The following is a 26,210-nucleotide window of genomic DNA, read 5'->3' as shown; positions in this document are numbered from 1 at the left end:
AAAACACGGCACAGGACGACGTAACTGACACATGTGGTAATTGCAACCGCATTGACATTTCAGTGCAAATTCATTAATCCAGACAGCCATGCATTTATTTGGAGGGAGGAAATCTAAAATCAGACACTTTAAGTCCGCATAAATATTTAACAGTGTTATTATTATAATAGCACTGAATCGAGTTGAGAAGTCTTTTTAAATATATACTGTCTGGTAACTGTGATGTAAACTATAAAATTAGATAAACACTCGTCAAAGACTGTCTTATTGTGTCTTATTTTAACTAACTGAGACACAAAATGAGTAGTGGTCACTTAAACGGGGGTCTAATCCGTCTTTTCCGCTTACCGGTTTCTGTGTTCTGCTCACCACCGAGCTTGTCGAACATGTTGAAGGTGATGTCCAGGTATTCCCTCTGGATGGCGCTGACGGCTATCTTCCTCTGCTTCCGTTGTCGGGGAACAATCTGTATCTTGAACTCGGCCTCGTCGTTGTCATCTGCGTTGTCGCCTTTGGGGTCGCTGTCCGCGTCGTCGCCCATGTCGTCGTCCTCTTCGTCGTCGCCGTACTCCTCTTCGTCGTTGCTGTTGTTACTCTTGCTTTTCTCTGGCGAGGAAAGAGGCTCTGCCTTGTCCTCTGGGATGTCCAAGAAGACGGTCCTCCCAGACGGACTGGTCCCGGGTCCCATCCCGATCTTCACCTCTTCGGGGGCCACAGATGTTTCATCCACTGAGGTGTCCGGGACATGTGGGGTCTTCCTCAGCAGGTCTCTTTTCTGCTTCAGGGTCATGGGGCTTTCATGGCAGACGTATTCCAGTCGGTCAGGAAGATCCAAAGAGGCGCTGGGAGTCACGGTGGTTGGCTTTCTTTCCAAAGGTGTTTGAACTGAGCTTCTCTCTGTGGTCTTTCTGTCACTGGAGCAGTCCTCCACACTCACCTGAACCATTGGAGACAATTGTAGGGTGTGACTGCTCGCAGGGGAAGCAGAGATCTTTGGACTCCCATTGAACTTGGAGCTTAGGATAGTGTTTAGGTCAAATTCTTCATCGCTCTCGACAATCCTCAAAGGAGGTAATGGTTCAAACACCAAGGAGTCACTGTCAGACATGGAGAGCAGCGAGTGTTTCTCTGGAATCGAAGTGCAGTCAGAAGAGAGGTCAATGAGGTCTTGGTCTTCTTTACCCTGAGCTGATCCCACTGACGAGCTCTGGTCCAACTTGTCCTCAAAGGTCTCCATGCAGCTGAGGCGCACCTCGGGGATGACAGGTTTCAAGATGTCAGAGTGGCCACCCCGAGAGCCTCGTCGGTCTATGGGATCATTGGCTTCCACGCGCACTGAGGAGCCGTCTGAAGATCCTTTGCCATGACGCCTGCTGTGGGACGCGGCCGACGATGGCGGCAGGACCACGGGAGGCACCTGCATGTCGCAGCGGTCAATGCATGACTTGCGTCTGTGCTCATCCAGGTTGAAGAGGATGGAGTCTGTGTTGGAGATGTCCAGAGACTTCTGCTTGTGCATGGCCTGCAGCCGCTTCTTCCTGGTGCTCTCCTCTCGAACACAGTGCAGTATGCTGTCTTGAAGGGCACTGGCTTCACGGTACTCTGACAGCTCAATTTCACCTGATAAAAATAATTAAAAAAAGTTTTTCTCAGCGAAGAAAACAGGACTTCTTCAATCACACATTTAATTTAGTTGACCCAGAATAAACTATGCGTCTTACTTTTTTTGGCATTTAGCTCCACTGGCTGGTACTTCACAGACTTGCTGCCGCCGATCCTCTTTAAGCGAGCAAAGAAGGTCTGGGACTCCTTGTTAGCAGCGCCAGTCGGTGTGTCATGGACGTCCGACTCATCGAAAACACTGTCCTCTTCTAAAACGGACAAATATAGAGAGGGTCAACTTCAGCGCTGCAGTATTGACCCTGTCATCTATGTGATGCATAGATATGGAGTGCATTCCTGTAACCGGGGCAGTCCTGCAGTGCTACAGTCACCTGTTTTAAATTGAAATACTGGCTGCACTAATTAGTATTTTTACAGTTTGTGTCAACATAACACAGCTCATTGCACTTTGACACCTGCGTTGCCAGAAGGGAAGTCAAATACAGGAACTGCTAAGCAATGGAGTTTGTTAACACTCTCTCTCAAAATCTATTGCCTCATCACTTCAATGTCTCAATTACAGTTATTATAAAATCAAAAACCTTTGTACGTCACCTTTTTCCTTCTCACTGTAGCGGCTCATGTTGGAGTTGTCGCTGTAGAGGGGTCCGGCTGTGGCGTGGGGGCGACAGCTGTGATACTGGGCGTTGAGCGTGTTGATCGTGATGTGGATTAAATGGAGGACCACTTTGCTGCCGTCCATGTCACGGTACGGGTACTGTGGATGGCGGCGACATTTCGGATGTATTCAAGTCACAATAATCTGTATGTAATCACATCTAAATTCTACTGACACGTACCTTATACAGGATAACTAGCAAAGCCTTGAGCCACATCTGTCTGATGTGTGGTTTTAGCGCCCAGAGAGAGCACCGAGGTGGCTGCTGGAAATAGTGTCTGAGCTGGGGGCATGTGCAGTACTTCAACACCTGGACCACCAGAGGGAGCAGCTGCTTTCCTAAACCGATGTTATAGTCCATCACCTGGATGAAGAAGCATTCTTTAAAATAGCACCAGCAAATCTCCAACAACACAGAACATCAAAGTGGGCTTTTATTTCAGTTACCTGTGCAATTCCAGCAATGAAGGCGTTGAAGCAGGTGGAGGTGCGCATCTTCTGAGGTGCAATCATGAAGCAGCCTTCCTGTTGGTCATAGCCCAGCAGCACGTACAAGTGCCGCTTCACGGTATTGAAAGCCTTGGCACTGCCGAGGTCAGCCTCGGCGCTGCTCTTGTCTTTGGCCATGAATTTCATGAGCACCATAATCAGCTGGTGGACGGTCTGGTGGTCGATGCCGGCGTCCTCGGGAAGCAGGTCTTTGATGATGGAGTCGTCCTCGGGAGACGGGGTCTGGCCTACGAGAGAGCCTGAAGCGTCAGGGTTAAAGTGAGGGTGGAAGCGTGCTGCACACGGGTGAGAGGGATGGGACGAGGTTAGGATGCAGGAGCAGGGGGGTAACAGCAAAGAGGTGAACTCTTTTTGTTAATTTCTCTGTCTGCAATGCACATGTAAACAGGGTAAACAAAACATGACAAGGTCTTTTTGTTCATTTTCATCTTCCATGTCGAGTAAGGGATGAAAAAACATTGACTGCTGTTGCTTTTTCCGTGTTTCACGTTAGATTTTCATATATATTTAATTCAAGTAAATCGTAATACTGTATGTTTTCAGATTTGGATTGTCATTTACCTGGCAGGACTCTGTCTATCATATCTCCCAGTGTCGGGGCAGACTGCTCTTGTCTCGTAAGCCTTAGAGCTAAAAACCACATATGAAGAACACAATTTAGGAGAATGCACAGGGGGAGGTTGCACATCAACACATGCACACGGAGAAACAAGAAATCTCTCTAGATAGTCTTTATAGAGAGAGATCCTTCCTTGTAAAACCAAGTATCAAGCAAAGTGAGCGCCACATATCACCAAATGAGTAGAGAAACATGAGGAAAATGGGACCAGACTGTAGTCAAATGGTATTTGTGAATAATAAGATTTCTTTCACCCACTGAGGAGAGAAAAAGTGTAAAAATATCAGTACAGTTTTAATTTGCAGGTATAATGTCATTTTTGAAAGGAAAGAAAGTTTGATGGTTTATAACGTGTCTTAAGCTATTTGCAAACACTGTTTGACTACGGACGGTATGAAAGTGACAAATGTTAAGATTCAAAAGCTGACTGACTGATCTGTGCTACTCACGAATTCGGTTGCTCACTGACTCGGGGAATGAAAAGGCCCGTTTAAACTCAGCAGGGCCTCCCCTCACGCTGTCACGCAGCGAACGCACGCTCTTCTGCTGATTTCTGGCAAACCGGGCGCGTCGTATCTTCCACATCGCCGCGTCGCTCAGGTTGGCTACGTTGGTTCGTACGGCTGTGATGGCTACAAGAGGAGAGGTTACAAACAAACGTGATGTACGTGATGTTTTTGTGACAAGAAGTGTAAATCTGAAGGGAGACAATAAAGATTCTTCTCACTTGTGGGGAAGGGGAACTCCTTGTTGCAGTCCAGGTGCAGCTGGGCCTCCAGGGACAAGGTTTCAAAGCGGTTGACAAAAAACTCCCAGCTAAGAGCAGGGACGTCTTTCTTCAGGAAGTGCAGCAGCAGGAGTTTGCTGAGAATGATCGGTCGATCCCTCACAACGGTGTCGAACTGGAAGTCCAGGCACAGACACAGGCCCTGGAAAATACACAGCACTTTTCAACTAACAAGGAATAAAGCACACACAAAAGAATTGTGAACTAATGAAAGTGCTTTAATTTAATTTAATTTAATTTAATTTAATTTAATTTAATTTAATTTAATTTAATTTAATTTAATTTAACAGCAACACCATTCTGTGTTTCTCGTCACTTATCTGACAAAACGTATGCAAGAAGTTTATAAACTTCTTTTTAAATTCTGTTTATTTAATTTTCACACTCACATTCACTTTTGTTCCAGGGCATGTAGGCAAGTGTATGCTTGATTTATGTTAAGGTTTACTAATAAAATTCACAGACATAGCTAAACAAGTATGACGTAAATGCATATACATGCAAATGCATATACTGTAGATATATTCCTTCATTACTCCTTTTTCACCATAAACTTTCCAAATGGTAACTTTTGTAGCACAGGGACACATGCACCAATGAGATTTAATAATAATGACTTGTAATAATTCATGTGGAAAAGTTTGTAGCCTCTCAATGTTTGAGCTTTCCTGGATGATAATAATAATCAAAAACACATTTTTTGTTCTTTGTTCTTTGTGCTGTGTGACGGTGTGACTGTGTGACGCAGGGCACCTGCAGGGCTGGCCTCTTTATGGTGTCCAGGAGCAGCCTCGCCCGGGTGGCCACGGCCGGGTTGACGTCCTCCACAGACGCCAGGAAGCAGCAGAAAGCGTGAGCCAGGGAATATTTCAGCAAGTGGTTTTTCGTCACCGCGCCAATGTCCAGGAACCGACACAGCACAGCCACCTTCTCAACTGGGAACACAGACAGATTACACAGTAAGCTAAATCATATATCGTTATTTCATATCACAGAAGTCATTATTTGTCTGTATCAACATATTTGTCCTTACGTTGTGCAAGGGTGAATTATTATTATATAAATTATTATAGGAATTGAATGATGATAATACTTAATTCAATTCCGAACCCGTTGAAATTGCATGTACCACTCCAGTGTGTGTAAGTGAATGGTGTGTAGTGTGACGTTGTGTTTACATCACATTACACACAATGATCCAAATCCCCCAATGTGTGAAAAAAATAAGAATGCATTCACTCCTTTAAAAAAAAAGAGTTCTTCCTATAAACGCCAATTAAAACCTAAACAAAATGTGACGCTTTATTCTGAAATCCATAACCTCTCACCCTTGTTGTGTTGATTGGTAGCGCCTCGTGTTGACCATTAGGTGGCAGTGTGGGAGTGATAAGACATGCCAGAGCAGAGAGCCTCAGGAATACAAATGTTTCCATGTAAATTTGTCCTTTGCAACAAAGCGAATAACCGGGTACATGAACACAATTAATGTTTATATGCTCATGTTCATGATATAGATGGACAGCTTTTTTCTGGCAGTCTATATTTTATAAAGTGGACAGATAAAACAACTGAATGTATCTTATTCTCTCAAGTATTTATTTACACAATAGTCTAATAATTGTGCTCTTTCTTAGAAATATTCATCATTGTATGCTTGGGTCCACCGTTAATCCATTCCACTCTGCAGTTCACCTATATCTATACAAGGAGTCAGAGGACCTGTCCTCTGCCTCTGTCTCAAGGTCATAAACCTCCTCTCTGCCAATCACAAGGCGAGAATAACCTGATTAATCCCACAGTGCCCCTTTTGCTGCTGGTTTGAGCCATATGGTAACCATGACAACGGACGGGGCGATGTGAGCAAGCAGTAGTTTATGTAATGCGCTGCATAAATGGTTCCTCTCATGATTCATTCACCACAATTCGACCGGCACTCACAAATCACATCACTGGAGCTAAAAATAAGACTATTTTAAGATAATGTAGTCACACCAAGATGAGCTTGATGCTGTGTTTACACCTAAATATGAGGCTAGATAGACTCAGCCACTCAATTATTTTATTACTCCAGTGTATGTAGCCCATCTGCTTAGAGGCTGAAGGCGTCTCCTGCATATCATAGTTGTAATTGTTGGGAGCCACTTTCCCCCCTTCAATAATTTCAAACTCGTCCATTCTCACCTGACTTCTGGCATTAATAAAGCATTTTGGTTCAAAGGAAGTACTTCTCACTATATATATTATCTTTTTGGATCATTCTAGGTTAACTCTAGAGAAGGTTGTGTAGGAAAATCCCAGTAGATGAGCAGTTTCTGAAATACTTAAAGGAATACTTCACAGATTTGCATTTAGCTTTGTATTACTAGGTAGTATTTTTGAGTTTTAACAAGCATCAGGTACAGGTGTGAATGTACAGGTCATGGTCATGACGGTATATAGGTTTTGCGTATGACATTCTCCGTCTCTCACCTGCTTCGAAGCGTATCTTCCAGTCTTTGCTGTTAAAATTTGAGTTGATGTGGTTCCAGAAGATGTCAGCGCCATGAGACAGGGAGAGGGCATGCAGGAGCAGAGGCACGGCCAGAGAGGCCAACTGGCAAAACTCCGACTTCAGCATGGACCAAAGACTGAAACACACATGCCACAAATGAACATCAATAAGCAGATATTTCCATCCACTTTCATCCTCTTCTGTAACAGAGCGGAAACATATGAGAACACACCAAGGAATGAGCATCTTTTCCTGGATGTACGCCAAAAACTGATGGTGATCCTTGCAGGCGAGGTACAAACACTCTCCGTGGAGACACAGGGTCTTCAGACAGTTCAGCATGTTGAACAAGATGTCAGGCTCTTCAAACTTGGACATTTCCTGGATTTAAAGGAGATATCGACATGGTGAAGCATTCTTGAGTCGCTCCGTCCTGCCTGTGCTGTCAGTCACTGAACACATGTACCTGCAAGATGGTGTATATCAGCTTCAGCGACACGGGGAGCTGGTGGTAGGAGAATTTCTTATCAGAGTTGTTCTTCATGGCTGGAAGGAAAAGACAAGACTTTATACTGAAACATGTCATATTACAGCAGAGGATGAGACTGTCTGTAGAGTTATTATGGTATATAGTCAAAAGGGTCAATCTTAGATGGCGCTAGGTTTGATGTTCGTGTATAGGACTGACACATACGTGCATCATCAGGAGAGTTGACAGTCGTGTTGTCAATGTGCGCGTCACTTGGGTTGTCCCCTTCCTCACTTTCATTTTCGGTCCCGATGGAGAAGTTTGACTGAGGCAGAAGCAAAGTTTCCTCCAAACTATCAGTGGGTTCCTGCAGAGGAAACGAAACACCCCCGTCATGTTTCCACATCAGTGGTGACTCACCCGGCCACGATATTCACTTACATAATTCTTCTCAAAATCAAAAGGTATGAGCATGGTTTATGCTTTTCTGTCGTCAACAATTCATTCATGCTGTGTGTCTCACCACCAGGCGTATCTCTTCCTGGGGGGTCAGCCTCTCCAGGAGCTCACAGGCAAGCTGGTAGCACAGGATGCTGGACTGGCACAGGCTGCACTCCAGGGCTTTCTCGTCCTTCTGGCAGGTGTGTGAGCCCCCCCACGGGGCCTGAAAGACATTGTTGATAATGCCGACAATATCCTTTCCCAGGCCGCTGTCTAGACCAAGCATCACACCGTCGTCCTGGAGCTCCATCTGGGACAGCATCGGGAGACGACAGGGGACAAAAAAAGTGGGACATGGTGTGCCATTATAAATGTCCCACGTGTCTTTGTGCTGTGTCACTTTCCGTCATGTGAGTAAAGCACATATTTGGCTTATTAAAGTACACACATTTGGCATTTTGGTGACATCATACATACAAATAGTTCAGTCACCTGCTTCAGAATGAGGTCAAACATGAGGATGAAGCAGCCGAGGTTCATGTCGTCATCATCGCAGTCCAGATCCAGGGCACAGTGGCCGGTGGCGTGACCCAAGTTTTTAAAGGGGCTGCAGCGCAGGGGGCTGCGGAACGGGCTCCTGAAGGGACTGGGGAACGGGCTGAGGGTGTTGTGCTGCCCGCGGCGTCCTGGATCCGACACCACACTCACCTAAAGGCAAACAGCACATGTACAAAGTAAAACATATCGTATTTCATATGAAACCTGAAGCAGTTATGCTTTCTGATAGTTTTCCCCCATTAGAGCCATAAATATTGACACAGGACGACTTTTATATATAATTTCAGAGATAAATCTAATCCTTATCCTAAACGGGCCACAAATAATATTCAAAAGTCTATTAAAAACTGTTAAGTCATGAGTTGACTGTTTATTTTCTTTATTTTTTGGGTACATTTAGACTAGTTAGATTAGATTTTTGTAGCATAGAAGGGCGTATCAGGGGGCGGGTGTGGCAACCCAGGTTCCTGGCATGCAGGTAGAGAGAGACAGGCTAATGAGGAGAGTCAGAACACCTGAGGAGGCTTTTCTCAGGAGGATCTCTTGGGCAGGTGAGGTCCTATTTTAGGACTAGAGAATCAAACAGGAGAGAGTTGTGTGTCAATGCTTTGGTAACAAGTGCAGTTAGATTTGGTGGCTCTATCTCGTCCGTCTGGGAACGTTTGTTCATTTACTTTTCATGTGAATTATGTCTGTGAATCGAGGGGATTACCACCTATTGAAATTATGGTTTAGACTGGATTGGCAATGTGATGAGATTGTGTGGCGTTGTTCATTTGAGTTGGGAAAATATTCTGCGATCTAGTGTTTGCTTGAGTTGGAGTGGTTGGTATAACAATTAATAATTTGATTTGTATCTGATTTGATAAATTTTCTTTGTTTATAAATATGTATAATATATGTAATAAGTAAAAGCGAGCAAGGTAGCTCCATTTAATGCACTACATATACTAAATATTAAAAGGTAATTAAATGTAATTTGTTAAGAAATAGATCCTATTGCTTATCATAATGGGAAATTATATTAATATACTTAATATCTAATCTTCTTATATAATATTTGACATAACACGCAATGGATTGCTAAAATTAGCGTGATTAATACATATTTCACCCCACTGGTGGTAACGATGGGAGATTTTGGCGCGATTATGCTGAATGCAATAATTTATTTGATTTACTAACTTCATTTTGTTTCTTTCCAGGTTGTCAACCTATACCTACTGTATTCAATGATGCCAATAAACGGATGAAATTGTATGGAGTTGGTCGGCGTCCTCTGTTGCCCTCTATTCCTGGTCGAGTTCACACCGGCATTGATGTGAAGACCAGAATAAACCCGACAACAACTATTCAGGTAATCATTTTGTTTTTGGAATATACAGTTTCTGGATAAATTGTGGAGAAAACTGTTGAGAAATGGTACTGAGCATTGCAGTCCCCCTCACCCTGCGAGCCCCCGTGTTGCCAGTTAGATCTGAGGTATGAGCCTTCCTCTGATTGGCCAGCTCCTTCAAAGAGTTCACGCCATCGGAGAACATCCCGATCAGAAGCTGAAGCGGCACCACGATGTCCAGCTCTGACAACACCTTCATCCAGACAGAACACACACAGCATCAGGTCACCACAACCAACAAAAACAGTATAGTTATATTCATTATAGGAACTGAGGTTTAATAATATGCTGGACCTAAATACCTATATACTAGATATTTGAATAGCAATGGACTTTTCAAGAAATATGGTCCCACTTTTTGTTGACAAATATGATTTTTAAGGACACCCAACTCATTTATAATGATTGACCCATAAATATAAACTTACCTTACTTTTAAATTACCTGCACACCACAGAGAAACACCGTGTGAAAACAAACATGTCGCCTCAAACTATGCGCCGCCTCCCAGTCTGATATGAATGTGACCCATTTACTGAGGGTACGTTAAGGGTACTCGATTTAACCCATTGGTGACATAAAACTTGAAATAGATCCATGTATACAGGGCAGCAAGCTGTGGTTGCATATGCGATGGAAGGAGAGTTCGCTCCTGTCTCCCTCAGTGTCATTCAGCGATCCAGATCCATATTAGCAGGGCTTCACACTCTGTGACAGCCTGTTCAATTCACACTCGCTGTGGACAGAACCACAGGATGTGAACTAGACCTGCGATGATGTGTGTGTTCTTGTACGGTTACCTTTTTAGGGCCTTTTTAGGACCTTTGCCAGAAATACTGACCTTATCACCTTATCAGGACCAGTGGTCCTCATCTCTGAGTATCTGGTTAAGTTTAGGGCTAACATTTGAATTGTGATTGGGTTAAAGTTCAGGGGAAGGCTTTGGGTTATAGGCTGTCCAAAAGAATGGAAGCCAATGAGAGAAAGGGAAGATGCGTGAACCTGTGCGTGCGTATGTGTGTCTTACATGCAGCCACAGCAAAGCCTGCTCTTGCACAGACGCTGGGTAGCCAGAAAATCTGCAGCTGATGAAGCCAAACATCTCCTCCATGGAGAAAGGCAGAGGGCACAGCTCAATATCAAACATTTTGCTGTAGTGAGAAAGAAAATGTAAAATAACTGTTAAAAAATGAAGGAAAACAAGAGGTTGCATAAATCTATGTCAAAATCTTACATATTATGTGTTCTTGAATGTGCCAGTTAATGAAATTAGCACATGTACTTTTAACAGACACAAAAACATGACCTTGTTAATGAGAATATGTGAGGTTAAAGGAACAGCAACTCGGCTATGCAAAGAGAAAGGAACAAGTGGACGTACCTGAGCACTTCTCTAAACTCTTTGAGCTGGTGGTCAGGCACCTCGGTGCGGATGGCCTCCAGCCACTCCGGCATAAAGCACTCCCATAGTGGCTGGCTGATGACATTGTAAGGTATCAGACACAGGATGCGGTTCAGGCCCTCTTTCAACTGGGTCACCGTGCTACATGACTTGTCCCAGTAGCCTCCTACCTGGAGGGAAGTCCAATCATTTTTTATTAAACGTCAGTTGTCAGTGAGATCCTGACATTGTTATTTTTCTTATAGCTGGTTAAAATGGTTAAAATGTGCTATATCTAAGATAAACATGTGCTAGGAGGCACAATGCACCATGATTTACTACATTTTTATTGTACTTTATTCGCAATGATGGTCATGCTGACCCTTTACTAGCACTGTGCACGTCCTCAACCACATAATGTATGATTAATCACCCTTACCCTGGCAAATTCAGCAGGTTTGGGCAGCAGACACATGACCATGACATCGAAGCGCACTTCGCACACCGTCTTTAGCCACTTGGTGACAAATTGGGGCTTTAGCTTTTCCACCAGGCTCCCAACCTCATCATCCATCATATAGGCAGTGGAGTGAAACCACTGAAAGACCATGCTGACAAGCCGGGCCAGACTCTCCGTAGGCGTGTTCTCATTGGGGGTACACAGGCTTACCTGCACACATGTCAGAGTAATCTGTATAGCAAGCGTGATAACAATCCACGTGCTGTACACGTTCTCATCGCAGCCCTCTCTGTTATTGAAAGACACAGTTGCATTACAGCCTGTGATTACACACCAGGAACCAGATGCCAAACTGACTGAGGAGTCGCTGGTCGTGCTGGTCGTCCTCCTTGTTGTCAAACTCGATGTTGTCCAGAGAATGGTGGGAGGTGGACAAGCCCATCTGACGACGCTTGTTCATCTCAAACTCTCGCTGTTCGGCGTGAATTTCTGCCTCTTTGAGAAGACTTTGTGGACATAGGGAGGGCGAGAAGAGACAGTGAAAGAGCAGGAAGGACATGACACCACATTAATGATATAAATCTTCATGTGGATTATGTTTTTCACGACACGCAGTACATCAGTGTAAACACTGTGAATGTACCTTATAACAGCTTCCACAGTGCAAACCAGCTCCTCCGCACCGCACTCCCGCGTGTTGATAGGAGGGGGCGAGGTCTGGTACAGATGGGTCTCCGCCGCAGCCCCCACCTCGCTGCTGTGGTGGTTGACATGGCAACGCTTGCAGTAGCGGACAGGCCGGTTGCCATGGCGCCCACAGCAGCCAGCTGAGAAGCAGGTGACCACAGCCCTCCTAACATGAGAGCTACAGTTCTACAGTGCAAAGCCAAGAAAGAGGAGAGGAGGAGGAGGAGGAGGAGGAGGAAGAAGAAGAAGAAGAAGAAGAAGAAGAAGAAGGAGGAGAAGAGATCCTTTTAATTTCTATTTTTGGCAGCAGGCAACAGTAAATCAGCCAGTAATGATGAGCCTCTAAAAATAAACATATCTCCAGGTCTCACAAACCAGCGAACTGCTCTTACACTTTATTATTTCCCTCTGCTGTGTATCCTTGCTCAGCAAAGTTGATCTTTGTACATCTGCAGCAACACAAATGTCTTTATGTGTCCCAATGGTGTCTCAGGTTTCTAAAAATAAATAGCACGGCACTAGGGGAGCATCCTAATCTGATCAGCCTCTAATCTCATGCCATTAGAGGGATGCAGTGCACCCTATCAAATTAAGATATCTGTCCTCTGATGGTCAGTTCTGATTCTCTTATCCAGCTTTCGACAACAAAAAAAAACCTTTTCAGCTGTTACTGGTGATGTTGTTGCTTAAAGTGTCTTCTATCTTTAGTGCTGTGGCATATTTATAAATAGCTTTCCTTAGATAAAGACCAGCGTCTCCCGGTTATGACAGATCTGCCGTAAAAAAAAAAAAACCCATGTGAGCATTTAAAGAGCTCTCAGGAACAGGTGGATCAATGTCTGATAAGAAAGGAAGCTGTTAAATAATAACCAGCATAGTGGCCAGCTGTTGCCCCTGACAACATCAGTCAACTGCTCGGCCTGACGGGAATACCTGAGATAATCTCAGCCTCAGTTTTCCACGTGTGTCTCTGGAAACCATTAGGAGGCCGTTGTGCCCTTGGCAGTGCATTCATCAACAATAGACTAACATCACACACGCCCAGTAGCTTCGTTTCAGTCAATGTGGCCTTTATCAAGCCACTTCAGTAATTATAACTCCTTACCTTGCGATGGATCACAGATAAAACTAGTTTTTACCAAATTCCAGAATGAATTCAATTTGTTTGTTTCTGTTTTCATTGATTAGTAACATGTCCTGTTTAATTTAATCAGCAATGACAACATAATGTCTGCAAAGGTTATATTGTTCTAAGTAAAGAGAAACACTGGTAAAGGTGTAGCGTCATATCATGCAGTAACGGGGAAAAGTCACATTTAAGACGAGCAAATGAGAGAATATGCAGTGACATTACTATAAAGTTGCATTTTAAACATCTTACCTTCTTCTGACAAATGGCTGATATCTCTGCTGTACAAGAAATAACAAACATGTTCAATTTGAACAGGATAAATCTGCTTTTCATGTCAATGTATCACATTGTGGCACCAAAAACATCCTTCTTTAGTTTACTTTGGGTGCAGATTATATTCTAGATAGTCTATATCTGTGGGAGCAGGACAGATTGAAACAAATTGTCATACTCAAAGACTTTTTTGTTTGTGTTTGCTCACCTTGAGGAAGGAGTACATCTACAAGCCATTCAGCATGGTCTCTGAAAAGGTGAAAGAGGAAATCTATAAACAATGCTTTATTCACAGTCCCCTTTAAAACATATGTATACTGTAGGTCGATCTGTGGACACGCTGCGCCGCACTTCAGAGGAATGCAACTCTGTGCTTCTGTGAGGAAATAGTTTGTTTTGCTGTTGTTGCTGGTATTACTTCCTGATCGTCCCGCTTCATTTAGCTGTTCCTGCACTCGTTCGTCTGTGTGGCTGCGGCCGCGTGTGGTCTTCAAATTCCTGATGTCCCACCAACACTCCACACCCCTTATCAAGACCCAAATCAAACGAAATGTTTTGAGCCACCTCTCTGCTCAGTGTTTTCCTGACCTTACTATTCTAACTAAATCTAAAAAAAATGTACTCCATCAGATCATCCACCTGCCTAGCCATAACCTGCTTTTGTGTTCTGTACCATTAACTCGAATCCTAAATGTTACACACTGGAGGAAAGAGAAACAATTGCCTGTGTGGTTTTGTGATGATGAACTCATTATCTGAGCAAGGGTTTTACGTAACCATGGCGATGTGTTTCCCTTGGGTTAAAGAGAGCAATAATGAGGCACGCAGTGGGTGATGTATGTTTGGAATGACATCTTATTCAAGGAGGAGGGAAGAGGATCTGTCGGTTGGAGAAAATGAGTGAAACATACATACCCTGCTATCCTCTGGCTGCACTCCTCACATATATAAAGAGGGGGGGGCTTGTCTCCCAGGGCAACAGATAAAGTAGGATCTATACACATCTGCGAAATAATACAGGATTTAAAAGTTAAACCTATGCACATTAATGTTTTATTTTTGTCAGTCCTAATCATTTGAGGACCTTTGTCATTTCTATAAAGTCTCTAATTGGGTATGTCACTTTAATTGTCACTCACTGACCCTCCCTCACTTTCCCAAAATGAATATTAGAAGACCATCCCCTTAGCAAAAAGAAAATAATGCCAAGTCTACTATATTTGTATTTTTTTATGAATTAAATGCAGTTCCTTAGAGTACATTTCCATGTGCCACTGTCTGTCTCATGCTGTGGTACCGTTGTGTATATTAAGATATTGCCAAAGAAATCATATAATACCAACACTGTGTGGATGGCTGCGTGCATATGTTACACTCCACTCTTTTGCAACCTGTGCCTGGCCCTGCGTTAAACTCCGATGCTCATGGCCTCAATGGTCAGATGGTGCACTGTAATTTAGTGTGCTCACTTGATGCCACCCTATCCTCAAGGGCTGTGCGGGGTCAGTACTTCCAATTACGCCCCCCCTCCCCCTTTACCCCCTCCACGCTCTCGGTAATTGAAATCAGGCTCCTGTCCGTGCACCAGCTCATACTCTATTTGTCAGTTTTGAGTACAGTTGAGTAAAGGCAGACAGAGCAGATAAAGTGAAGCAGCAGCAGCAGCAGGAGCAGACATAGTGTAACGTAGCACTGGCGCTGATATCATTACCCCGTTCGCACAGCTGCCAGGGGCATGGACTGATTTATTTACCGAGGGGCTCAGGAAAGCAAAAACGCCATCTCGCATGGTTGAACTTGGCAAGGCAATCTGGCACATGCTTCATGCATTCCCAATGAGGTGTTCCAGGGAGACAGTGCACTCTGCTAATCTATCCTCTTTAAGTAGCAAGGTATTGTGAGCATAAAGAAATGAGGGATCTGTTTTATGCATCCAACAACCATAAATGTACCAGTGTTGTTTAAAAGGCTTCATTTCTGTGCATATTTTTAAGACTGAATTCACCTTGACAGCAGGTTTATTGATTGCATTGTGGCATTCGATATGTTGACAGTGGATGGGATTCCAGGCTGATCCAGGAAGAGAAGCAGAAAATGGTTGGTAGGGGAGGAGAAAACGGGAGAGAAATGGGAGATAAATTAGATCTGTGGTCAGTTCAAGGACAGATAAAGCAGCAGATGTGACATTAAGAGAATCTGACCAGTGTACTGCAGCCCTCTGTATTCACTGATGGCTCCTGGAGGCTTCAGGTTGGGCCAGTAATGAAATAGCATTTGCACAGCGGGGGGTTTTACTTGGGATGGTCCATATGATATGACATAAAGAAGGTCCTGCATACAAAGTACACATCAACAGCAATTATTGTGCAGTGCAAATGATCGGAGACGATAATTAAACATTACCAAATGGAAATCAATATTTCCATTTGGAAAATATTAAAAATGAATATTAAAAATGTCATAACATTATGGGAAAAACGTTGTACAATTACGAGAATAAAGTCATATTATTATGCACAGAATGCAGAGGTAACTAGTGGTAGCCACCAGCCATGATTTCCTCCAAGTCTATGTGATTCTTTCTTTTGAAACAGACTCAGTTTCTTGCACAGTCTTTTCAAAGTCCTGATGCTAATGATAATGTGGTGCTTATGTGTCAAAAGACCTAGTATTTCCTTATTTGTGAAGCCCAAAGCAAAACATAACTTTACAAAATGCTCCACGTTGCTCCTCTTGACACAGGTTGCAGCTGATCATCTGATTTAATAATATTACAACTATGTTCTCATAAAATTATGACTTTATTCACAACAGATTAAAAACAACATGTCTTTAGTGTGGCCCTAATACTGCATCGTAAAAAACAAAACAAAGAAATAAATCTGAGGCTAGCACTAGCTAACTGTTAGCTATACAAAAGGCTGGCTTAAATTCTTTAAAAAAATCATCTGATATTATAATAATTACAACTGTGTTCTCATAAGATTACGCCATTATTCTCATAAGTTTATGACTTTATTCATAACAGATTAAAAACAAAATGTCTTAAGTGTGGCTCTAATACTTCATCGTAAAAAACAAAACAAAGAAATAAATATGAAGCTAGCACTAGCTAACCGTTAGCTATACAAAAGGCTAGTCTAACTTCTTTAAAAAATGTAGTTTTAGAGAAAGTTAAGTGCTTTTTTTCCTCACAAATTAAATAGAATGTTTTTACTACATTTTATTTTCACTCTTGAACAAAACTAGTTTAGCTTTTTTGTTGTTTGTTTCTACTGTTTCTGCCAGGCTAACACTGTAGCTTTATACCTAGCTGCCATAACTATTCTTATGCAGGGTCAATGGGAGCTATACAACATTCGGTAAAGAGTCATTACCTTCAGGCAATTCACTAAATTAAAAGCATTTTTTTTCACTAGATATCTAGAAAAGAAATACCTTCCACACTTCCTGTTTGTGCTTCATCAGACACTCCAGCAATTGACAGTGATATACTAAAAAAGAAGTAGAGACCAATATACTGTAAGTAGAGTGCCATTATACAACATTTCCATGTAGATCACATTTACATGCTTCCAAACTTGGTGGTTTACCTGGATTTGATGTGTACTGCATTGCAATCATTAGCATGGAGGAGGCAGAAAAATTCACATAAGCTGGAACACCACCATCTCTTCTAGTGGAGCCCACTACAGACGAGCAAGGAAGAAAAAGAACCAAACATCACCAACACTTTCCATTTTCCATTCTCTTCAAAATGGTTATGATATTGAAGCATTGGTTTATAATCCAGAGAGTGCACGGGTGGCTTTGAAAGCTTAAGTGCCTAGAAGCTGCAATTTCATGGTGTTTTGTTCATTTATCTAGACATATCACAGATTATAGGTTGGGTTTCATTGTTGCAGGAGGGGATAGTGTTGTGTTAATTATCTTGTGATAGATCGTACTTACATATCGCCATAGGAAGGAAAGATGTGCTCAGGTACTCGATGATGTCTTTGTGCAGGAAAGGGGGGAAAGTGGCTAAAGTGGAGATCATTGTATAGGGCAGAGTGCTGAGAATATCATCACTGAGAAAGGGCAGGAGGCAAGTTGTTGTATAAAATATGGACTGTCCCAGATCTGATGAGAAAGGAAAAAGGGAAAAAAGACAAGAGATATACAGACACTCATTCAATAAACATACAAAACTACATACAGTATTCACATACTGTATGCAGCCACATGGTGCAACGTAAACATTCAGTCATTTAACAGTTCAAACAGTGGAGGAAAAAAAAAGAGAACATCTGGACTTTGAGCTTCGGGTGTGGGCAGAGAGCTTTCTTTAAAAGCCAATGAACTAAAGTTTGCCCTTAGGAAAAGCAGAGCAATCTAGTCAAGGAGATGGGTTTCATGCTTTCGAGCTTTTTTTAACAGTGGTAAAATATTCATGAAAAATAAGAGCACAGACTGTGATGTAGACATCAGCTCGTGGAAAACAGTGTGGAAATTCTCAAACGGTACTTCTAAATGCATCAAAAACAAATTACATTTAGCTGTATGCAAGTTTCATTGAACTTATATATTTGCACATGACAACATAAGTGAAACATTTCTCCCACTTTACATAACGAACATGCATTCAAGTATGATACACAGAAGAAAAGGCCTATGTCTGGTGTATCCAATGGCTTATGAACGATTAAGTTGACAGGATCCAGCGTGCTCCCAATCACCCCATGCATCCCTCAAGATCCTCAGCGGGACTTCTCTCTCTTCCCGTTACAAAAGAGGCCAAAAAAGCAGCAGTGGCTTCATGCAGGCCAGACGGCTCTGGGATGATGATGACAAACAGTGGTGCACTGGGCCTTGACTCACCATGCTGACCGTGCTGCAGCAGGGGCACCAGGTCAAGCAGGGTCACGAGGGTCACATAGAGGCCCTGATAGTCCAGAGAGGGGTACTCTGAGAGCTGCGCGTCCCGACTCTGCTGCCCCTGCCCCCCGCGGTCTGATGGGGCATCGCGCAGAACGCTGTAAAGGAGGGAGCGAGTAACTGTAGGGTTGATGGAACTGACTTGTGGTCTTAGAGATGGGGTGAGTGGGAATGGCACAGGAAAAAGACACATGGTCATGGGCACGGCCAAATTGGAAGCTTCCTGGTTCTCCTTCCTGCCTGTGCGGGACAGAATGCTGCTCCGGGGCGGGAGGGGAGGGAGGGAGGGGAGGGTAGGGGAGGGGAACAAGGGAAAAAAAGAGACAACAAAGACACAAAAAAACAGCACATTACATTGAAATGGCACTACAGAGACAGCGTAAATAGAAAAAAACAAACCCAGATAAACCCCACATAGGATGCAGTGTCTCACTATTTGACTCTATCACTGAAGGCACAGGCAATTTGTCCCTGCTTTGTCTGTTCAGAGTGACTTTAATTCACTTTATTAACGTTTTGTCTGTCTTTGCACTTGGACAAAAAAATAAAAACATGAGCACAAACTGATATGATCACTGCATCTCATGCGTATCTGGTGACAAGGAGCAAAAATATAAAAAATGGCATGTTTTCAGTGGCAACCCCATACTTCTCCAAAAAGGGACAGTGCAAGTGACTGTCCCTCAATGGCTGCCGTTGTCCAATCAGTGAGGTGGCTACCGTGCACATGGGCCAATGAGCCACGCCCTTTTGTTGTTGTTGTTGTTGTTGTTGTTTTTTCAAAAAAGAAATTTCCTTGTCTTTGGTGGGGCTGTCAAGGATGGGAGTGACACCAAATTGGTTTGGGAAAATACAGAGGTGACACTTTTGAAACATGCTTCAGCCAGTAATAAACATGTGTGTGAGGTTAGATCAAATGCTCCTTGGTCACAGCACATGTTTATTGCACCAGAGAAATAATGTCCGTATGCGTACATTATGATACTGTACCAGTATCATCAGGAGAAATAATGAGATCCAACAGGCATATGGATTCAGGTTTCTAAAATAAATGTAACGACTAATCTACGGTAGAGGAGGAAACTATAATGACAAAGGAATAGGTTGTATCAGGGGAGATGACTGGTAGCATTATGTTTGTGAGCTAATGCAAGATGGACAATTGTGTTTGCTGTCCCTTGGGGGGAGGGTGGTGGACATAATCAATTTTAAGAAAGGGGGGAAAACAAAAGCAAAAACTAGTTGGGTTGAGTGTGGAGTGTCTAGGGAGAAGGAGGGGGGAGGGGTGGCCAGAGAGCATTGCTCTTTTTTTTACTGCACTTTATTAAATATCTAACTGTTCTAACAAAGCAATTGATTGGGATTTATCACGAGAGCCCAGATCATTAATGTTGATTTTCCTTTTTTTTAAATCGCTATTATCGTTGTTGTTATTGTTATTATAAGAAAGGTCACTCAAAAAATAGAGTTAGAACATTATTGGCAAGTGAGAAAGGGGATTTCATCAATAAATATTTTAACATGACATTAGACGCATAATGTTGAGTTTCTATGTCAACAGCAGAATGTAACATTTTCTGTCTCATCCCCTCAAAGTTATACTCTGCAAGATTTAAGTCAGTGCCGATTGGTTCATAAAGCTGCGTTGCTACGTTGCGGCGTGCGCTCAAACAGGACTGTTAGACAACAACAGACCGTATCTCAGAGTATGACTTTTTCACTGCCCATATCTCATATAGAAAACATCATTAATTTGAACAATGAACATAGACAGTACACAGAAACGCTCACACGCATGTACACACATATGTGCACACGTACACACACACACATTCGCACAAACGAAACGACACGGAAAATTACATATACGACACATAAAACACATGTAGAAATGCACTGATACAGACATGTGACATACATTGACTGCCAGCGCCTGCGCTGTCAACACAGCATCACTGACTATGTGAGTGTCATTAATTCATACAGTAACACAATCAGACTCATAGAAGAAACACTTTTTCACGTTCGTGTGTGTGTGTGTGTGTGTGGTGTATACATAAAAATATGTCTATATCTGAAACAACGGCTAAACAATGCGGGATTATTCCTGCTCTCTAAAGGTTATTCTCATGAGTGATACACTTTGGCATCAAGTCAGTGAGACTCACTTCAACTTGGAGAATTATGACACAGCTATGCCTTTAAGGAGGCCTGTCTGTAAATATTCACTGTTTTCTGTTCTATAATTAGTATATGAACTTAACAAAACCCTCCTTTGGCTATTTCCCCTTTTCCTTTCCAGGAACATGCCACATGCCTGCTCTAGATATTTAAGCCTCTCTCACTCCTACATTCCCGCTCTCCTTCAGCTTTTTTACATTTTCTCTTTTTCACTATTTCCTCACCCTGGGCTTCAGAAAGCACAGGTGTGCGGGTAAACCAGACGATCTCTGATAGTGGACAGAATGATTTCTGCATATCAGAGGCTCTGCTGTGGGAAAATCCAAAAGTGCGAACACCATGGCACCATGGTGAGTGATCGCATGGCGCTGCCTCTGAGAAACAAACTCGTCAAACTCGAGTTGCCACACATTCCCACAGTTGCAGCTCCAGACATGCTTCGCGTAAAACATGCGAGTGGCCACGTTTAAAGCCGGATTTACGGTGGCTGCTGGTGTGGGACAGCCCTCCAGCTGAGCACAATGTTTCCAGCGACTCTGTGAACATCACTCAGCAAAGGAATAATCCTTATGGGGCAGAAGAATATAAAGAGTAGAACCGAGGCTGGCTAACAGTCTCAAATAGATTACACCCACCAATCTGTTCATATTGACAAAAGTGGGGCAAATTCACTCTTCAGTAATCCCACCCTTTATGTAAATTAGCTAATAACTTAATGCAGTTGGATTATTTTGTAGGAAGAAAATCAACCACATGACATATAAGCATGTCCTATCTCTATTTTTATATGCATAGAAGCCTGGAAATGAAAAAGGGAAATGACACATAATGAGATTAGATGCGTTCAAAATGGCTGCCTACTTGGCCAGTGTTTGAGGAGGAAATAACATGTTGTTCCTTCCTCGGGAGCAGCATGAACCTGCAACTGCAGAGCTGAAGGACCTGCCCCCCCTGCTGGAAAAGACACAATAGCCCACCCCCCCACTGGAAGAACTCCTCTAACAGGCCGCCATGGAATCAATAAGCATCACAACCCTGTTACTTCATAACTGCTACAGCCTCAAATCAGAACAGGCGAGGCCTAAACACGCACTTGGTCCTAACTTCCTCCTTACATACTGTCATCTGTTACTGTGTACTGTGAGTAAAACTCTCCTGATCGTGACGGAAGCTAAATATCAAACATTCTGCAATCTGTTACTTCACCTGTTGGCTCCAGAGCAGGGTACTTACCTGAGCAGGGTTTGGGAAAAGTATTTCAGTGTGTTTGCAATGTCTGTTCCCGAGGGCACAGGGTAAATATTGTGTTGCACACGGTTGTGATACTCTTGCAAGTATCGTATCTTAGAGGCAACTGGACAAAATAAAGAGCAGAGTAACAGGCAAATCAACACCAGTAGTCAGACTTTCATGGTTAGGAAAAAATAAGGCAAATATTTGAACATGCACAATAACACTGTGTGTCTCAGATCAATGTCTGACACCCAGCAGCATGCAACACGAACGCTCCAATCATCAGTTAAATAAAGACTCTGTGTTCCCATGGCTCTCTGGCCATCACCAGATGACCTTTTTGGTATCGCAGTGAGGTCACATCAAGCCCTAGAGGAGCCAGTAACCTATTGCTTACAGAAACAGGCTCGTGCACAAAAGGTTGCTAGTGTAAGTCCCAAGACGAGCTGGGAAAATGTGGTCACGGGTGAATACAGGAAAGGCCTTCACAAAATGTCACCAAGAGACATTTTCAGCAATCAGTTGCTGCATGTTGAACTGCTTTCTCATAGGTATAAATGTGTTATTTGTTATTTTTGCCTGGTTAAACAGGAGCTCAATTAAGTTAGAGTGGGTGATCGCTGACCCATTTTCTCTTGTTGTTGAGCTTCCTCGCCGACCTGTAAATAACAAACAACCACAATAAAAATAACAGCTGCCGACTTTGGGCAAATGTGGTCTAAGAAGACGATGCTGTCGGGCATCAAGGATTGAATTTTGATTCCATTTTCTTGGGATGTAGGTTATAGTCCGGGGATACATTTTTAGATTTTGGTGGTGATGTGGATACAAATGAGTGTACTGATATATCAAGAACTGAATGGCCTTGGCGGAGGTTTGTGCTCTCTAAGGACCAGGTCTAAGCGAAACTGGATTTGATGCTCTTTACCACCACAATGCAGCAGGAATTGTTTGGACTACTATTAGCTGTTGACATACAGTAAAATTGCATAACTGTATGATTACCATGCTATCGAATTTTACAAAATGCTCTCTTGTGACACTTGTGAGACATGGCAAGTTCACTTGGGGGCTCCTTTGTGGTTACGGGGGTCCCCTTAGTTCTGCTAAGAACACTCAAGAGGTAGAGGTCACCAACAGAGGCCATATAGACGGTCACCTAGGGCGCCATCGACTGGAAGGGCTATTTATGTATATATGAATACAAATCCGCCTTACTTACTTTATGAACACAGCTAAAAATATAATCATAGTTAAGACAGAATAAAGAGTGTATGGACGTCCAGATGTGTCAACTTTAAACCAAAATGTAACAGTGTTTGGTTTATCTTGCCGTTTTCTGCATTGCTTCTTACTTTTATTACCATTTACTATTATTATTTTCCAAATTCCGAACACTAGATTGCACTGTAAACGTCATTGTTTACAGTGCATGTACTATGTAATGTTTTGTTTGTTTGTTTGTTTGTGAGGAATTACTTGGGAAGGTGGGCCTCAAATCCCAATGTGTCTGGAGCACCAACAATGCATAGGCCCGGCCCTGGTCACCCAATACATATACAACAAATGTATAGGAGACATAGAGGTAACAGGAGCCAATTTGTCTTTTTACATGACAACACATTAGTTATTTTCTCATTGTTGCTATAACTAAATGATCAAACGCAAGTTTTGCCCACTATATGTTTTGTTTTGTGTGATTTAAGCGAGCAAAACGTGTTTTATTATGTAGTGATGGGGGAAAGGAAGGGAGGGCTGGTTTCCACCTGTTCAACAACAAACCGGTGGGAATGAGGGGGATCTCATCATCGGCAGCCTTAGCCACAATATTATTCATTGTAACATATAAAACCTTACATACAGTATTATTCTGTAAAAAAAACAAAAATCATCTTTTTAGGTCGACCTTGGCAACAGCCAATACAACACCACCCCCTTCTTCTAAGCAGCCACGTCAATCAATCAAATAAAGAAATGCAGACATAAGAAATTGGAGCATCCAGTAAGGCGACGTGTGAGAACGTGTTTTCCTCTATAACACGTAGTAGACGCGTAAATGGAGACATACGGTGCGTTTCCCCCCGTGTTTCAGTGACTGACTGAGCCTCCAGACCTCTGCAGTGAGAGAGGAGGACGTGTTGCAACCTGCCTTGGCAACCGCGGTTTCATCACCAAGGACAGCTCCCTTCATTTCACGCGTTTTCTCCCGTTTAAAAAACACAAATAAAAAACAAACGAAAAATCTCATTTCCAGTTTCCAAAACAACCAAAAACACCCCCGTGATGAGACACTGAAAACACCCCACACACACACACGCAGATATTCACACACAAAGCCGTATACTCACACTGCTCTGCCTTCGTGGACATCTTGCAGACTCTTGTGGAAACATAAAACCCAAGACTGTCAGTTGTTTTGAATGTTTCGTCTTCTTCTTCTTTAATTCCCCCTTCTCCGGCGTTGCGTTTCCCTCAGTCGTGAAAAAGTGAATAATGTCCACGCAGCTCAGGCTCGGTTTGAATGTACCACTCACCCAGCGCTGTAGGTTTATACACTAGGTGGCTTTTTTCCAGCGGTGGTTGCGGTGGTGGTGGTGCGGTCCTTTCCCCCTTCCAGCTTTTAGCGGAATTAAAAACCAGGAGCTATTTATATGAGTGTGTTATTTTTCTTTTTTTTCTTTTTTTTTACATATTTTTATTCGTTTTGGTGGCGGAGAGGAGTGATTGTGTAAATCTCCCACAACATACCTTTCCAAATGGACTGATCCGGCTTTGGGAAAATTGTCATTCAACAATTCCAACAAGCTCATGAATGTCATCTGCTGATGGCTGGTTAAAGAAGCCAAAAATATACCTCATTATTTTCATTATGTTTTGGTTTTGGAGGCAGAAAATGAAGGGGTGAACGTGCAACAGATGGTTGTCACGTTGCCATGACAATGAATTGAGGGGAAATGATGTGTTTGTTTGTGAAATGTATGTCTTTTGGTTATTTGATAACAAGCTGTGAATGTTTAAACTAATATGAAAGCTCCATGATACCACACTAATCAAACTCACAATGACTTAGTAACTTCTAGTCTAGTCAGGAGGGAAAACAAATGAACTGTTTACTGATTAGAAATGAAAAAATAATCTTGATAATCCATCACGATGTTGCAAATAAAGACATTTAAAAAGTTAGAATTGCGGTTAGAATTGCAAAGATTGTTTTCCTTTCTTTCTTCCTTTTTTTACATTTGGCCACAATCCTCTTCCGTAACAGTAAACTGTAAAAAATGTAAATTAAAATCAGCAAAAGCATTTTAGCCGAGTCATGTTTGGGCTGTTTATTTCTTCTTTTTTTTGGGGGGGGAATGATATTTGTTACACAGTCATGTCTTTGAAATGACTCAGCACAAATGTGTTAACATCTTCATAGTTCGTAAATGGTGTCAAATGACCCTAACACACACTAATATTGGTATCAGTCGACACTCGAGTTTGTGATATTGATATCGGATACAAAATAGTGGTATCGTTCCATCCCTAATTATTACTATTATAAACTATTGTTCACTATTGGTCAGTTTGGGCCAATTTTCATCATAATTTTTATGCGACTGGGGGCCCGCATGTGGTCCACGGGCTGTGAGTTTGAGACCCCTGCTCTTAAGAGTATCTACTTAGGCATGCTTAAGGCCAACACTTTCCTAAGATGTCATATCATCATAGATTTATTTTTGCATCATGAACATGCCATCCATGTCAAAACAAGTACTTTTACTTTGAAATTCTATGAAATATCATGATGAATATCTTTATTGTGATATCATGAGGGAATAATGTTAATAGTGTTCATAATTTTAACTTATTTTTCTCTAGACTGGCCTGCTCCAGACTAGATGACCCCTTGACCCCAGGTCATTAGGATTTCAAAAAATTAAGTATTTTGTGAATTTATTTGTTTGTGAAATGTTGTTTGGTTTTGTGGAATGCCGTAGTGCGATGACCTTCAGGGCCACTGTACTTTTATCGCCCTAAGGCTAAAGAGTCAACGCTGATTAATGAGCCACATTTATTTAGTCTGCTTTAATGTCACGTTCTTGACACCTTGCCTTGTTTCCTCGCTGCAGAACTGGAGCAGTGCGAGACCTTTTGCTGGATTCTGTCCATCACATCTCTACCTACATCCATATTCACTTCATTTCTGTTCTGCCTGTTGTTGCTCGTGAAGCATTAAACAACCATTTTAGTGAAATCCACCAACAAATTATTAGATATTTGCCTGGAAATAAAACATCACACACTAGATATTACATTCAGATCTTTACACAAAAAGATTTTACTTCCCCTTTATGTTTTACATAATGGTTTCAAATGTGTACAATATTGCAGGTGTTCTATATAGAAAG

The 26,210-nt window shown here is 42.5% G+C and overlaps 1 protein-coding gene and 1 long non-coding RNA gene across 8 annotated transcripts in view; one reads left to right on the top strand and one right to left on the bottom strand.

Moving 5' to 3' along the window:
* Positions 1-24,416, bottom strand: part of LOC122782766 (protein unc-79 homolog) — a 32,230-nt gene extending 7,814 nt beyond the window's left edge. For 2 of the 7 annotated variants that reach the window (XM_044047273.1, XM_044047277.1), the window contains exons 1-32: positions 24,165-24,416; positions 21,817-21,937; positions 18,346-18,659; positions 17,437-17,607; positions 17,079-17,174; positions 16,924-16,979; positions 15,687-15,816; positions 15,491-15,555; positions 14,401-14,489; positions 13,694-13,734; positions 13,462-13,490; positions 12,037-12,266; positions 11,728-11,899; positions 11,373-11,603; positions 10,934-11,124; positions 10,580-10,703; positions 9,605-9,745; positions 8,091-8,306; positions 7,681-7,908; positions 7,383-7,524; positions 7,155-7,234; positions 6,921-7,069; positions 6,667-6,824; positions 4,951-5,132; positions 4,138-4,339; positions 3,860-4,042; positions 3,353-3,421; positions 2,729-3,066; positions 2,463-2,645; positions 2,218-2,380; positions 1,722-1,871; positions 349-1,620 (exon numbers count right to left, since the gene is read on the bottom strand). In XM_044047273.1, the coding sequence (XP_043903208.1) occupies positions 349-1,620; positions 1,722-1,871; positions 2,218-2,380; positions 2,463-2,645; positions 2,729-3,066; positions 3,353-3,421; positions 3,860-4,042; positions 4,138-4,339; positions 4,951-5,132; positions 6,667-6,824; positions 6,921-7,069; positions 7,155-7,234; positions 7,383-7,524; positions 7,681-7,908; positions 8,091-8,306; positions 9,605-9,745; positions 10,580-10,703; positions 10,934-11,124; positions 11,373-11,603; positions 11,728-11,899; positions 12,037-12,266; positions 13,462-13,490; positions 13,694-13,734; positions 14,401-14,489; positions 15,491-15,555; positions 15,687-15,816; positions 16,924-16,979; positions 17,079-17,174; positions 17,437-17,607; positions 18,346-18,659; positions 21,817-21,937; positions 24,165-24,186 (5,938 nt within the window). In that variant the 5' untranslated portion in view covers positions 24,187-24,416. The remainder of the gene's footprint in view (positions 1-348; positions 1,621-1,721; positions 1,872-2,217; positions 2,381-2,462; positions 2,646-2,728; positions 3,067-3,352; positions 3,422-3,859; positions 4,043-4,137; positions 4,340-4,950; positions 5,133-6,666; positions 6,825-6,920; positions 7,070-7,154; positions 7,235-7,382; positions 7,525-7,680; positions 7,909-8,090; positions 8,307-9,604; positions 9,746-10,579; positions 10,704-10,933; positions 11,125-11,372; positions 11,604-11,727; positions 11,900-12,036; positions 12,267-13,461; positions 13,491-13,693; positions 13,735-14,400; positions 14,490-15,490; positions 15,556-15,686; positions 15,817-16,923; positions 16,980-17,078; positions 17,175-17,436; positions 17,608-18,345; positions 18,660-21,816; positions 21,938-24,164) is intronic. The other 5 variants (XM_044047275.1, XM_044047274.1, XM_044047279.1 and 2 more) reach the window with 5 other exon arrangements.
* Positions 7,840-9,416, top strand: LOC122782768. The gene is made up of 2 exons (XR_006361971.1): positions 7,840-8,008; positions 9,362-9,416. It is a non-coding gene; the product is annotated as an uncharacterized LOC122782768 (long non-coding RNA).
* Positions 24,417-26,210: the final 1,794 nt, after the last annotated feature.

Source organism: Solea senegalensis, linkage group LG16 (assembly GCF_019176455.1).
Source record: "Solea senegalensis isolate Sse05_10M linkage group LG16, IFAPA_SoseM_1, whole genome shotgun sequence".
Classification (NCBI taxonomy): Eukaryota; Metazoa; Chordata; class Actinopteri; order Pleuronectiformes; family Soleidae; genus Solea; species Solea senegalensis.
The sequence above is the reverse complement of the archived record's forward strand: the minus strand, read 5'-3'. Positions and strand labels throughout refer to the sequence as shown.